This window comes from Bos indicus x Bos taurus, chromosome 13 (genome assembly GCF_003369695.1).
Source record: "Bos indicus x Bos taurus breed Angus x Brahman F1 hybrid chromosome 13, Bos_hybrid_MaternalHap_v2.0, whole genome shotgun sequence".
Taxonomy (NCBI): Eukaryota; Metazoa; Chordata; class Mammalia; order Artiodactyla; family Bovidae; genus Bos; species Bos indicus x Bos taurus.
Genome location: NC_040088.1, coordinates 41,284,145 through 41,299,708, shown reverse-complemented (window position 1 = coordinate 41,299,708; position 15,564 = coordinate 41,284,145). Strand labels below are relative to the sequence as shown.

General features: G+C 45.8%; 1 protein-coding gene across 2 annotated transcripts in view; it reads right to left on the bottom strand.

Annotated features, from left to right (window-relative positions):
* Positions 1-15,564, bottom strand: part of NAPB (NSF attachment protein beta) — a 39,334-nt gene extending 23,770 nt beyond the window's left edge. The window contains exon 1 of one of the 2 annotated variants that reach the window (XM_027559565.1): positions 14,137-15,564. In XM_027559565.1, coding sequence (XP_027415366.1) covers positions 14,137-14,234 — 98 coding nt within the window. In that variant the 5' untranslated portion in view covers positions 14,235-15,564. The remainder of the gene's footprint in view (positions 1-14,136) is intronic. The other variant, XM_027559566.1, reaches the window with a different exon arrangement.

Genomic DNA, 15,564 nt, shown 5'->3' with positions numbered 1-15,564 from the left:
ACATTACTTTGCCAACAAAGTTCCGTCTAGTTAAGGCTATCGTTTTTCCAGTAGTCATGTATGGATGTGAGAGTTGGACTCTAAAGAAACCTGAGCACCAAAGATTGATGCTTTTGAACTGTGGTGTTGGAGAAGAGTCTTGAGAGTCCCTTGGACTGCAAGAAGATCCAATCAATCCATCCTAAAGGAGATCAGTCCTGGGTGTTCACTGGAAGGACTGATGTTGAAGCTGAAACTCTAATACTTTGGCCACCTGATGCGAAGAGCTGACTCATTTGAAAAGACCCTGATGCTGGGAAAGATTGAGGGCAGGAGGAGAAGGGGACAGAAGAGGATGAGATGGTTGGATGGCATCAATGACACAATGGACATGAGTTTGGGTAGGCTCCAGGAGTTGGTGTTAGACAGGGAGGCCTGGCATGCTGCAGCTCATGGGGTTGCAAAGAGTCAAACACGACTGAGCAATTGAACTGAACTTGCACTGAAAAAATTTACTTTTAAGTCACTCCAAATGTCTACTGTGTTTTATACCTGTGAAAATTGATTTTTTTGAGTTTTAAAGAAAAATAGTTTTGACTGACTGTTATCCAAAGCCCTTAGAACTGAGGTAGAAGATTCATGAAAACAGAAACAAGTTTCAGTGAGGAGTCTACATTGTTAAGTGATACAGTACAGCCCATGGCGGGCTTCCTGGGTGGCTCAGTGGTAAAGAATCTGTCTGCCAGTACAGGAGACACAGAAGATTCGGGTTCGATCTCTGGGTCAGGAAGATCGCCTAGAGAAGAAAATGACAACCCACTCCAGTATTCTTGCCTGGGAAGTCCCGTGGACAAAGGAGCCTAGTGGGCTATAGTTAGTAAGGTCACAGAAGAGGTGGACACGACTTAGCAACTAAACAGCAGCAGCACACGGCACTAACCTGCCAGAAAACACTGAGAAAATAACGTTCTTACCAAGGAGGTCAAAGTGCTGAGAAAAGAATAATTAACTGCAGGCTGGAAAAATCTGATTGCCTGACACCCCCACCCCAGGTTCCACAGAGGAGATGGGGTGAGAGCGACACGCACCCCCACCGCTCCCCAGGAGCCCAAAACAGCAGAGCCAGGTCCAAGCCCCTGACTCTCCTCCCTGCCCCTTCCTGTTTAGGAGGGAAAAACTCAGCCTGGGAAAATCACAGCCTAGTAGTCCAGAGAGCTCAGATGACATCTACACGCAGACAAGACTATTAACCCCTCACTCATTCAGAATCTTGCACTTTCCTTGTGATGAGTGAAAGCTATCTGGAAGCCCAGGAAACTGTAACTGAGCACATGGACAGTGAGGGTGGGGAGATAACAAGGCAAGAGCTGTGGGCACCAATGGCTCACGTGCCTGTAACTGCTTGACTCAAATCCTTTGCTTTTTCACAAACCAGAAACAAGAGGTGTGGCTGCAAGGAGGTAGGCTTTGGAGTCGAACTGCTAACAAACAAATGCAAGGATCCATCAGCTCCTGACCCTTTGCCCCAGATCCACAGCACTCCCAGAGTAACCAGCAGAAGCCGAGCAGGGAGTTCAGCCTCGACCACCATGTGCTCTGCCTTGGACCCTGGGATTCCACCTTCTGAGAACGTCTCACTTTATTTCTATTTAACAAAAAAGAATCACAGATTCTCAAATGCAGGAAACAATCTGAGACGTTTAAGGACTGTCTGACCAAAGTATTTGCATTTAAGCATAACTTCTTGAAATAAAGTTATAAGAATAGGTACAGCACATAAAGCTGGTGGGACTTTTATCTGGTAATAGCTCCAGATGAGGGGTCAAGTGTGACGAGGGGTCACGCCTCCTGTAGAGGGGAGATATGTATAGATGGGATCTTTTAGTAAAACAAACCAAGATACTTAAACATTACAAGGAAGCTAAGAATAGGAATTACTGGATAAACTCAGAAATGACTCACACACAACATGACTTGTCAAGAGAAACTTTGGTATTTAATTTCAATCTTCATAAAACTTTAATTTTTTTAAACAGAAACTTAATCATTGAGACCTAAGATTCCTATAGGACAATGGTAGCTGCCTAAATACAAAAACAGGTCCTTGTATTTTCTGGAACCACACAGATCAACAAGGAGTGGATGTAACCAATGGATTGGATCCACTCAACGAATTGGAGACCACTGAGTCAGAAGTCAACAAGATTTCATTTAAGAAAGCTGGGGCAGTAAAAACCCTGAACCAGCAGAGCTAGGGGCTTCCCAGGTGGCGCTAGTGGTAAAGAACTCCCCTGCTGATGCAGGAGACACAAGAGACACAGGTTCGATCCCTGGGTCAGGAAGATCCCCTGGAAGAGGGCATGGCAACTCACTCCAGTATTCTTGCCTGAAAAATCTCATGGACAGAGGAGCCTGGCAGGCGAAAGTCCATAGGGTCGCACAGAATCAGACACAACTAAAGTGACTTAGCATGCACACAACAGAGCTAAGGAGAAGACAGCCCCTGCTAGCAATCAGGAGGGGATACCTGGACACAAGATGGGGTGCAGCAGGGTCCCACAAGCGCAGTTCACAGGCAGCAACACCCCTTCAGAGAGGGGCTGCAGTGTGGGGTCCAGGAGACAAGTATGAGACCTGGAGGGCATGGGGGCTTGGAAGGGGGGCCTGGCTAGAGGTGTCAGGCTCCAGAAGATGTGCTTCTGGGGGAGGGAAGGAGAGAGGAGGCTTGGCAGTTAGTGAAAGAAAGCAGAGCTGGAAATAAAACCCAGGGTTTTGGGAAACAGAGGTGGCAGAACTGGAATGGCAGCAAGCCCCAACCCACCCCCAAAATCCTAGTCATCAAGGAAACCACACCAACATGTGAACAGAAGGTGCTGTGAAGGTAATATGAATTTAGGAGAAAGCACACTCCCAATGTTGGCCCTTTCCCAGGTGAGTGGTCTGCAGTGACCCTCTCTCGTGACGGGCCTGGCAAGGGCACCATCTGAGTTCACAGTCAGGCATGTGCTCCTTGACACACTCACAATCATTCTGGACCAGACACCCACTCTGCCTTCATGTTCAGTACTGTATTCAATGAATTATATGAGACAGTCAACACTCTACTATAAAACAGGCTCTGTGCTAGATTGTTTCGCCCAACTGTAAGCTAATGGAAGTGCTCTGGTAGGCCAGGTAGGTGTGTTAAACACATTTTTGACTTACAATGGGTTTATAGGGACATAACCCTACTATAAGCAGAAAGAGACCTATACAAATACCTGAATCCTCCTGACACACACACACCCTGAATAGAGGGGTAAGTAGAGCACATTCACTGACTGGCATACAGGTAGGTAATGCAGGCTTCCCAGGGCAGACAAAACACTAGATTCCCAAGTAAGGAAATCAGGCAAAGGGTACTAAAGAAGAGTCACAGGGTAATAGCGTACTCCTCTGGTGACAGAAGCATAGACAACCCCTGCAGCTTCTGCTCCCACTCCCTCCCTCCAAGTCAGCCCTGGCCACTGTGCCCAGACTCGATGAGGGAGGGGAGCTGCCCTCTCCCTGGGGCCGGGCAGCCCAGGCCACATGGCCACATGGCCACAGGCATCAGATAATCCTCTTGACTAACACAGCCCTAAAACAGGCAATCACAAGTAACAAGAAAGCAAAGACTGCTACCCTGGCATCAGAGGAGGTGGAATCTGGGCTCAAAAGTATCAAATGAAATAGAGAAATTCACTTCATAATACTAAAGATACAATTCAAGTGAAAGTATACTGGTTGTGAACATCTAGGCACCCAAACATGGCAGCCATCTTTATAAAGCAAAAATCACAGGAACCCTGAAAGCCAAAATAATCTTGAAAAAGAAGAACAAACTGGAGGGCTCACACTTCCTGATTTCAAAAGTTACTGCAAAGCTATAGTAATCAAAACAATGTGGTACTGGCAATACAGACAGACATACAGACCAGGGGACTAGAAAGAGAGCCCATGAACAAATCTTTGCTTTTATGGTCAAATGATTTTCAACAAAGGTGTCAAATATTCAACAAGGAATAGACAGTCTTTTCAACAAACTGTGCTGGGAAAATCGAATACTGACTTGCCAAAGGATGAAGCTGGAGCCTTATATACGGTGGTGGTGGTGGATTAGTCGCTAAGTCGTGTCTGACTCTTGCCACCCCATGGACTGTATGCAGCCCACTAGGCACCTCTGTTCATGAGATTTCCCAGGCAAGAGTGCTGGAGTGGGTTACCATTTTTTTTCCCAGGGGAATTCCCCACCCAGGAATTGAACCCAGATCTCCCACTGTGCAGGCAGATTCTTTACTGACTGAGCTATGAGGGAAGCTCCAGCCTTATGCATAGCCTTACACGAAAATTAACTCAAAATGGATCAAGGACCTAAATGTGACATTTAAAACAGCAAAAACTTTTAAAAGAAAACAGAGCAAAAGCTTCATGACACTACATTTGCCAATGGTATCTTGGATATGACACTAAAGGCACAGGTTAAAAAAAAAACAGACAAATTGAACTCCATGAAAATTAAAAAAAAAAAAAACTGTGCATCACAGACACTATTCAGAGAGTAGAAAGGCCTCATACAGAATGGGAGAAAATATCCTCAAATCACATACCCAATAAGGGATTAACATCAAGAATATACAGCAAATTCCTAAAACTCAATAACAACAACAAAAAAGTCAATTTAAAAATGGAGAGCCAACAGGAATTTGCTGTATAGCTCAGTAAACTCAAACAGGGGCTCTGTATCAACCTAGAGGGGTTGGATGGGAAGGGAGATGGGAGGGAGTTTCAAAAGGGAGGGGTTATATGTATACCTATGGCTGATTCATGTTGAAGTTTGACAGAAAACAGCAAAATTCTATAAAGTAATTATCCTTCAGTAAAAAATAAATTAATTTAAAAAAAAGGACAAAGGACTTGAATAGACATTTCTCCAAAGGACATATATGAATGGCCAATAGGCATATGAAAAGATGCTCAACATTATTAATAATTAGGGAAATGCAAATCAAAGCTACAATGAGATATAACCTCAGAACTGTTAGAATGCACATTATTTATAAAATACCAAGTGCTTGAAGGAAGCATGTAAAGAAATTAGAATCTGTGTGCATTGCTGATAGGAATGTAAAATGGTACAACCGCTGTGGACAACAGTATGGCAGTTCCTCAAAAAATTAAAAATGGGATTACTACATAATCCAGCAATTTCATTTTGGGGCATATACATGAGAGAATGAAAAGCAGGCTCTCGAAGAGATACCTGTACAAGCATATTCATGGGTGAAACGAATGAGCTCCTTAAAAATACAATTTACCAAAACTAACCTCAGTAGAGATAGGAAGTTTAAACATTTAAACATTTCCAGGGGAAAAAGAAAAGTATCAAGGAAATTAACACCAAAAAGCCCAACATGACTTCCCTTAAGAGGATTCGATTTAAAAATGCAGAGACCAGAGCACGGAGAAAAATAAAAAATAAAAACTTACAAATTGTTTTTATGAGGCCCCTGTGACATCAGTGCTTCAGCTGAAAAAGACTACACACATACACACACTGCAAATAAAAGAACTTGAAATAATTTAAAACAGTATCCAACGGCCCATTACAAAATTCATACATTATAATTCAGGGGGTTATTCAAGGGATGCCAGGACAGTTCAGTATGAGGATATCCCTTGGTTAATGTACTAATAACTAAAGGAAAAAAGTCATGCTTACCTCACAGTTATTGAAAAGGCCTTAAAATATAAGTCCTTCATTCAATCCATAATGAAAACACCCATTAAAACCAGAATTGGCAGATATCTCCTTACTGTGAAAAACATGTATTTTAATCCAATAAAGTACTGATCTATTAACTTGTTAGATTTTAATTAAATTAACATTCCTAAGATAAGTTCTATTAATATTCAAATACAGGCATGATTAACATTCTGAAATTCTGCTTACAAAATCTCCTTACTGTGAACTCCTACATATCACTTACCAAAAATTCTTAAGATACAAAAGTCTTGCTGATTTTATACAGTGATCAAATGAACTCAAAGTGAAAGCATAAAAATGAATTATAAAGTCTCCTGAGAACACTATATACATGGACATCACCAGATGGTCAACACCGAAATCAGATTGATTATATTCTCTGCAGCCAAAGATGGAGAAGCTCTACACAGTCAGCAAAAACAAGACCAGGAGCTGACTGTGGCTCAGATCATGAACTCCTTATTGCCAAATTCAGACTTAAATTGAAGAAAGTAGGGAAAACCACTACTTTTTCAGGTATGACCTAAATCATTCAGGTATGACCTAAATCAAATCCCTTATGATTATACAGTGGAAGTGAGAAATAGATTTAAGGGCCTAGATCTGATAGAGGGCCTGATGAACTATGGAATGAGGTTCGTGACATTGTACAGGAGACAGGAATCAAGACCATCCCCATGGAAAAGAAATGCAAAAAAGCAAAATGGCTGTCTGGGGAGGCCTTACAAATAGCTGTGAAAAGAAGAGAAGCGAAAAGCAAAGGAGAAAAGGAAAGATATAAACATCTGAATGCAGAGTTCCAAAGAATAGCAAGAAGAGATAAGAAAGCCTTCTTCAGTGATCAATGCAAAGAAATAGAGGAAAACAACAGAATGGGAAAGACTAGGGATCTCTTCAAGAAAATCAGAGATACCAAAAGAACATTTCATGCAAAGATGAGCTCGATAAAGGACAGAAATGGTATGGACCTAACAGAAGCAGAAGATATTAAGAAGAGATGGCAAGAATACACAGAAGAACTGTACAAAAAAGACCTTCACGACCCAGATAATCACGATGGTGTGATCACTCACCTAGAGCCAGACATCCTGGAATGTCAAGTCAAGTGGGCCTTAGAAAGCATCATTATGAACAAAGCTAGTGGAGGTGATGGAATTCCAGTTGAGCTATTCCACATCCTAAAAGATGATGCTCTGAAAGTGCTGCACTCAATATGCCAGCAAATTTGGAAAACTCAGCAGTGGCCACAGGCCTGGAAAAGGTCAGTTTTCATTCCAATCCCAAAGAAAGGCAATGCCAAAGAATGCTCAAACTACTGCACAATTGCACTCATCTCACACGCTAGTAAAGTAATCCTCAAAATTCTCCAAGCCAGGCTTCAGCAATATGTGAACTGTGAACTTCCTGATGTTCAAGCTGGTTTTAGAAAAGGCAGAGGAACCAGAGATCAAATTCCCAACTGGATTCCGCTGGATCATGGAAAAAGCAAGAGAGTTCCAGAAAAACATCTATTTTTGCTTTATTGACTATGCCAAAGCCTTTGACTGTGTGGATCACAATCAACTGTGGAAAATTCTGAAAGAGACGGGAATACCAGACCACCTGATCTGCCTCTTGAGAAGTTTGTATGCAGGTCAGGAAGCAACAGTTAGAACTGGACATGGAACAACAGACTGGTTCCAAATAGGAAAAGGAGTTCGTCAAGGCTGTATATTGTCACCCTGCTTATTTAACTTATATGCAGAGTACATCATGAGAAACGCTGGACTGGAAGAAGCACAAGCTGGAATCAAGATTGCCAGGAGAAATATCAATAACCTCAGATATGCAGATGACACCACCCTTATGGCAGAAAGTGAAGAGGAACTCAAAAGCCTCTTGATGAAAGTGAAAGTGGAGAGTGAAAAAGTTGGCTTAAAGCTCAACATTCAGAAAACTAAGATCATGGCATCCGGTCCCACCACTTCATGGGAAATAGACGGGGAAACAGTGGAAACAGTGTCAGACTTTATTTTTCTGGGCTTAAAAATCACTGCAGATGGTGATTACAGCCATGAAATTAAAAGACGCTTACTCCTTGGAAGGAAAGTTATGACCAACCTAGATAGCATATTCAGAAGCAGAGACGTTACTTTGCCAACAAAGGTTTGTCTAGTCAAGGCTATGGTTTTTCCTGTGGTCATGTATGGATGTGAGAGTTGGACTGTGAAGAAGGCTGAGCGCCGAAGAATTGATGCTTTTGAACTGTGGTGTTGGAGAAGACTCTTGAGAGTCCCTTGGACTGCAAGGAGATCCAACCGAAGGAGATCAGCCCTGGGATTTCTTTGGAAGGAATGATGCTAACGCTGAAACTCCAGTACTTTGGCCACCTCATGCGAAGAGTTGACTCACTGGAAAAGACTCTGATGCTGGGAGGGATTGGGGGCAGGAGGAGAAGGGGATGACAGAGGATGAGATGGCTGGATGGCATCACTGACTCGATGGACGTGAGTTTGAGTGAACTCCGGGAGTTGGTGATGGACAGGGAGGCCTGGCGTGCTGTGATTCATGGGGTCGCAGAGTGGGACACGACTGAGCGACTGATCTGATCTGATAACTAGGATGATCCTCTGTCCTGGTTGCAGGGACACTCCCGGTTTATACCCATCTTCTTGGCATCTCAAAAATATCCCAGTTTGAACACTACCTTCACGGTCACTCTATAACTCAGAGATACAGGGAAATATCTGAAAAAAGTTTAAAGTAGAATTATACAAAGCTTAAATGCTATTTACATATAAAAGATCGTATTTAGAGATTGAGAAATCACAAAAATCAGGAGGTGAAGAAGATGCACTGTCACGTAAGCCATGCTACCTTCTTCATATTCAGCAGAATCAACAAACATTATCTAAAATTAGTAAGGTAGCAAAAGTATTCTAAAATTATTTAGAATCATGGTAGCAACCATCAGAAGAATCAAAAGGAAAGTTAAAAACAGTTACCTCTGCTGAGTAAGATTGAGGAGCATGAGGATTCAGGGAAAACTCTACTTTTCAACTAAAACCGTCCTGTACTCCTTGCCGTTTCCTACCACAGGTAGCTGCTATGTTTACAACGAACAAGTATTGAAGGAAACACAGAAGAAAGCAACATGGACTCCCCTTCACTTTGTTACCTTTGCTCTTCAAACTAAACGAAAGAGCACAAGAAAACAAATCAGCATCTGTAAGGCATTCACCGGAGACCCCTGAAGTCCCAGGGAGGTGCTGGGCCACAGCCACCAAACAAGGTAGACCCCCAGGACCTTACACCCTCGAGCCGCAGGGCAGCACAGTCCTGGTCCTCCCTACCACTGGTAAAGGACTCTGCACCTCACAGGGCTCACAGAAATGAGAGAATACGGTGAACACTGCAAAAACGCAAACAGAAAAAGGCCAATCGTGATTATCATTTCATATACGAAATAACTTGACACTAAAAATCAAAAAACCAAATGATTATAATACAGCTCTGTGCAGCACCTATTCAATCCTTACAGCTCTGACAAGTAAATTCTTTCCCTCTGCCCATGTGAAAGCTAAAAAAAAAAAAAAAAAAACAGAAGCTCTGAGTACGATTTGCTTGGCCAGGGTCACCAAGCCAATAAACCAGAATCTGTATTTGGCCTTATATATATACATAAACACACACACACACACACACACAGAGTGTGTGTACATATTACTATGGCTCACATATACATTACATAATACATAACAGGTTATTCTGTTATTACATAAAATTATAAGAAATATAACATATATACTTCTTACACTATACCACCTGTCTCTAAATCTAAGCTTAATAATAAATTTTTTTTTAAAGTTCAATCTGCATCTGAATATCTACTATCACTGAGGTGGACCTAAATGCTTTACAAATGCCATCATATGTCCCATCATAATTTGGCAAAATTTAAACACAGTCTTTGCCAAAATAAAGCTGAGTGAAAAATACTGATAATTAATGGCCCACAATGCTTAAGAAATACTCCCAATTTTCACAAGTAGCTAAGAAATATAGATTCAGTTATTTCTGAGCAAACCTATAAGAGGCTTCCCAGATGGCACAGTGGTAAACAATCTGCCTGCCAATGCATGAGACATGGGTCTGATCCTTGGGTGGGGAAGATCCCCTGGAGTAGGAAATGGCAACTCATTCCCATATTCTTGCCTGGAAAATTCCATGGAGCCTGGTGGGCCACAGTACAGGAGATCACAAAGAGTCAGACATGACTGAGCATGCACACAACCCTATAGGGCCTTTCATTAAATTTACTTTGACACTGCCAGATTTATAGCTCTTTAATGGCACTCCACTCCAATACTCTTGCCTGGAAAATTCCATGGATGGAGGGGCCTGGTGGGCTGCAGTCCATGGGGTCGCTGAGGGTCGGACACGACTGAGCGACTTCACTTTCACTTTTCACTTTCATGCATTGGAGAAGGAAATGGCAACCCATTCCAGTTTTCTTGCCTGGAAAATCCCAGAGACGGAGGAGCCTGGTAGGAGGCCATCTATGGGGTCACAGAGAGTCGGACACGACTGAAGTGACTTAGCAGTAGCACACGCTTTGAGCCTGGGGAACATTCAAGAGCATGGGAAGATAGGGTTAACCACCCAGAACCTGCTCCCACAGTCAGTCTTAAGCCACTCTCCTCCACAGGCAGTGTTCCCCACTGTGGTCTCCTATAACAGGATGGCACAGACAGTACAGGCTGTAGAAATGCAAAGCCATCTTGCTGTCAGACCTAGGTCGGCTGACCATCAGTTCATTAAGATGGTAAACTAAAATTTGACGTTAACTACAAAATTCAATAGCTCATCTTTGGAAACAAAATCAAAGCACAGCCCCTTCAGTGGCAATTTTGCTACACTAAGCTAAGCCAGTGAAGGAGTTAAGTTTTAACTGAATTCCAGGACTCCAAGAACACATCACTGTTGATCTGTCAGTCAAGCAGAAAGACTGACCATCATGACAGTGGTTTCTTGTGATGGCTCAGCAGGTCCTTTCCTGCAGGGTACTGTGGGAAAGACCTGCGAGGAACACGGACATCTCGCAGGGGAGCCTGAACTTGTGCCTTACGTACAGAAGAATGCGTGATTGACTTCTTCATATTTTTGGCTAATTTTACTGAAAGCAACAAAAAGGAACAGCCACAGAAGAGCAGTGAGAAGGCGGCATTGCCACAGAACTAGCACAGTGTGTGGATCGACACTGAGCAAAGGGGATCCACTCTTACACAGGTTTTAATCTGCAGTTGGGTTAAGCAGCCCCAGGCGTGAAACATTTGCAGTAAAGTAGGTTGAGCACCTGTAACGGCCACCAGCACCCCAAACAGCATCACCTGTCCCCAGTAAAGTTCTGTCAGCTCTTACACAGGTGGGCTCAGTGACACCAATATGTGGGTATGTGCTGTTAACTTAGGAGTCTGACATGCAGATGGACTGCACTGTGGTTTAAATAAAGGGAAACAAGTAGAGGGGAAAATTCTCTGGCTAAGGGAGCTAGGGCAGGGAGGATTAACAAAGGTATCCTAGCCCAGAAAGCTGAAGACAGGTGTAAGTTATGCCCAACGTAAGGTAAGATTCTGAACGCCTAAAACTGACACAGAATCTGTCTTCCCATTGTCAGTGACAGAGAAACTAGATCTAGCTGTTGGCTTCAAAGAATTATGTAACGCTATTAAAGCTCAAAGAACTCTGAGTACCCTTCTTCCCCAAGCTTTTCCGGAGACAAGCATTACTACACAGTCCTCCACAGTATAAATAACACTTAGGTGGTGCAAAGCTCTTTCAAATATTGATATTTTACTTCATTAAAAGCCCAAGGATGCAGTCCAAAAAGTCTCTGACTCTGAAATCCTGGCAAAGTCAGCTTCATCTGCTTGGTTCTCTGTTTCCTTGATAAATAACCGGGCCTGATAATTCTGATGAAGATGCTAATTAATAATCCTCATCTTTAAGACTAAACATTTTACAAGCATATATTCATGGAACCTTCACTCACTTCTCTTACACTCGTCTTACAGCACAGGAAACTGAGGCACGGAGGGGCTAAGGAACTTGCCCCTGGTCCCAGAGCAAGGACAGTGCACCGACCTGCTGGATCCGCATCAGTCCTAAGATGCAATGACTTCCGTGCAAACTGAGGCTGAATGCTGAGGATGAAGTCTTCTACAATGCTCCACAACAAAACAGGTGATCAAGAAGGGGAAAAAAAAAAAAAAAAGACGTTTCTCTAAAGACAAAATGCATTTCTAAAATCCTTTTAGGATTACTGGTTCAAGATGTGGTCAAATTTCACAAGAAGCACAACGCAACACCTCTTCATCAAAAGGAGCCAGCAGGAGCATCCCTCTGAGAATCATCAAGTGCTGTCAGGCGCTTTTTTCTCTGCCGATTACAGATTCTCTTCCAGGGATGCGAATCTGGACTGGAAATGCTGTGCCATTAAGATCCCCTCCCAGCTCCAGGTGCTATGACATTAAATTTTACTGGAATAAACTGTAATTGTTTTGTGAACCAGAGAAAGGAGTTACCGCTTGGTGTTAAGGTTAGGTATAAGACAGGGTTCCTTATAGTACTGTCATAACTTTTAAAGGAGTACAAATTTGCAATTCATGGCTATACTCTAAACCATACATCACATGATAAATTTAGAAACCACCAGGGATAAATGCCTTGGAGAAGGCAATGGCAACCCACTCCAATACTCCTGCCTGGAAAATCCCCTGGATGGAGGAGCCTGGTAGGCTGCAGTCCATGGGGTCACTAAGAGTCGGGCAGGACTGAGTGACTTCACTTTCACTTTTCACTTTCATGCACTGGAGAAGGAAATGGCAACCCACTCCAGTATTCTTTGCCCGGAGAATCCCAGGGATGGGGGAGCCTGGTGGGCTGCCGTCTGTGGGGTCGCTCAGAGTCGGACACGACTGAAACGACTTAGCACCAGCAGCAGGGATAAACGCCTAGAGAGGTTCTTGAAGGCAGGAACCGTTACCTTCCTGCATCTTTGCGTCGTATATTACGCGCACTGCATGAAACCTGCATTTAAGCGTTTCCTGGAGATTATCAACACTGGTAAAATATCACAACTCAAACAACGAAGGTGGCAAAACAAGGAGATTCCAAGCTGAATTTGCAAATGCTCTGGGTGTTGGCCAAGGGCCTTTCGCTTTCATAAGAAAATACGGAAAACCACCAGGAATTTTCTGCCTCCTTCATCCTAAAGAGCTGAATCATTCACCTACTCAACCAGCCAGAATTCTTCCAAGAAATGTCAGTGCAGGCTCTGCTTTTTGGGAAGTCCGAATTTAAGACCTTCCCTAGGAGGGGGCAGAAGAATTACAGGAAATGAACGGGATTTCCAAGAGACCCAGACTTCGAGGAGCTGCGTTATCCCTAAACCAACCGGAGACCCTGGTTATCACATCAATCTCTGGCGAAGCAATGGCACCGGGTTGAGAGCACGTCCTCACTCACCCCACGGCTATTACCGGTGTGCTTGGCGCAAGGCGCAAGGCGCGCGGGCACAGGGCGGCGGACTGCGGGCCTGGAGCCCGAGCAGAGGTCTGGGGCCCGCCTCTCCCCGGAGCCTCACGCCCACGCGGGACTCCCGAGAGGGGCGGGCCGAGTCCAGGCGAAACAGCAAACCGGTGTGGCCGCCGCGGCGTCACGCACACTGGTGCTCGGCCAGTGGGACCCGCCACCCGCGCGGGGTGTAGGTGGGCCCCCTCCGAGGGTCATAGAAGATCTCGGAAGGGCATGTGGGGGGCCCTGGGGTCGTCCTGAAGGGTTCTAATGGGCGCGTGGGGCTCCGGAGATTCTAGGGGGTCCCTGGAGGCAAGGTGGGAGGTTCCGGGGATTCTAGGCGGTCCCTGGAAGCAAGGGGGGGGGGGGGCTCCGGAGATTCTAGGGGGTCCCTGGAAGCAAGGTGGAGGACTCCGGGGATTCTAGGGGGTTCCTGGAAGCAAGGTGGGGGGCTCTGGGGATTCTAGGGGGTCCCTGAAGGCAAGATGGGGGGCTCCGAGGGCCCTCCGAGGGTCCTAGGGCCATCCCTGGAAGGGTGTGGGGGCTTCGGGGATCCTAGAGGATCCCTGGAGGGCGTGGGGGGTGCTCCGGGGATTCTAGGGAGTCCCTGGAGGCAAGGTGGGGGGGCTTTTGGTATCCTAGGGGATCCCTGGAGGGCGTGGGGAGCCCTGCAGCGTCCTGGGGACCCCAGAGGGCTCCGGGGAGACTTAGGGGACTTTCTGGAGGGTGTGTAGGGATTAGAGGGCCCCCGGGGCGCTCTGGGGGCCGCCGGGCAGGGACGGAAACCCTCCCCGGGGCACGCGCAGTCCGGCGCTCACCCAAACAGCCCTCGGAGGAAGGAGTGGGAGGCCTTGACTCGCTTCTCGGCCTCGGCCATCAGCTGCACCGCCTCTCTCTCCTTCCCCGCGTTGTCCATGTTGCCGGCCTCACTCCCCGCCACAACCTCCTCAGCAGGCCGGACGCGCCGCCCGCACCTCCAAGTCCTCTCTCAGCGGCTTGGCGCAGAGGCGCGGCGCGCGACCTCTCGGGAGCTGTAGTCCAGGCAGTGCCACGGCCGTCCTCTCGCAGCGCCCGGGCGCAGAGGCGCGGCGCGCAGCCTATCGGGAGTTGTAGTCCGCGCTCGGCCCGCGGGAGCCTGCGAGACGTCCGCTCTCGTTTCCTGAAGGGCGCAGAGCCGGCGGGCAGCTGGATCCTGGAGACGGGTGCCTGAGAGCGTTTGGCCTTTAAAGATGCGGGAGATGGAAAAGGGCCCGCGGCTTCCAGGGAAGACGGCCTGAAACGGCAGCATCCCGTTGCATCAGGAGTTCCTGCCCAGCACGACCGACCGTGGCCAGGGGTTGGTCCGGGGCGCGGGATAACGGAGCGGGTGAGGACACGGCGGGTGCCCGGGTGCCCGCAGGAAACCTCGACCGCACGCGAACTCCGCTAGCGATGCAGGGCGGCCACGGGAAACGGGCCCTAACCCTGCGAGGGTCACGCGCCCACCGCTCAGCTCCAGAGAGGACCCAGTTTATCTGAAGAGCCAGGCAGTTAAGAAGGAAGCATTTGCCCCAAGACAAATTCAAAGTTGGTTTTCGGTCTCCATGTGAATGTCTGTTTTCTTCCTTGGTTACCTAAGACTTCCATATATAGGATCTGTGCATAGTCCTCTATTGACTGAATTCTTTTCAATGGACGCGAGCCATTGAGCTCTCTTATTCTTGACATAATGCTGGCCATAGTGTGAAATGGATTTCTTAGGACACAGTTCTGCCTGCCAGGACGACGTCTATTCTCCTAGGAGAAGTATTCATAGACAGACGCTCTCCTGTGCCAGTGATTTCCCGGCCTGTCCCAGAGGGAGTTATTCTGTAATGCAAAGTCTAGACCATTTATATTTGGGAATACTAAAGCAAAGGTAGTGATGCAGTTATGAAAGTCACTACCAAAGGAGAACTTGTGACAGCTTCAAACTATTAATACATACACTGTGGGCTCTGGCACACAAAATACATCTAAGAAAATGAAGCCTGTCTTGACAGAGCAAGGCAAACGGGGTCAAACTCCTAGAAAGAAAGGTCACTAAAGCATACGTCACAGAGTTCCTACAGTGCAGGCACTTCAGAGGCAGAAGGAAGCCTTAGATTCTCAGGTGAAGTTTATTTATTTTCACTACATCCATTATTCTGACTTCAAAAAACTAATTTGGAGCAGAATTGGGAAAGGAGGAGGCAGGAAATTAGAGGCAGTACTCAATGTGGAGTAAA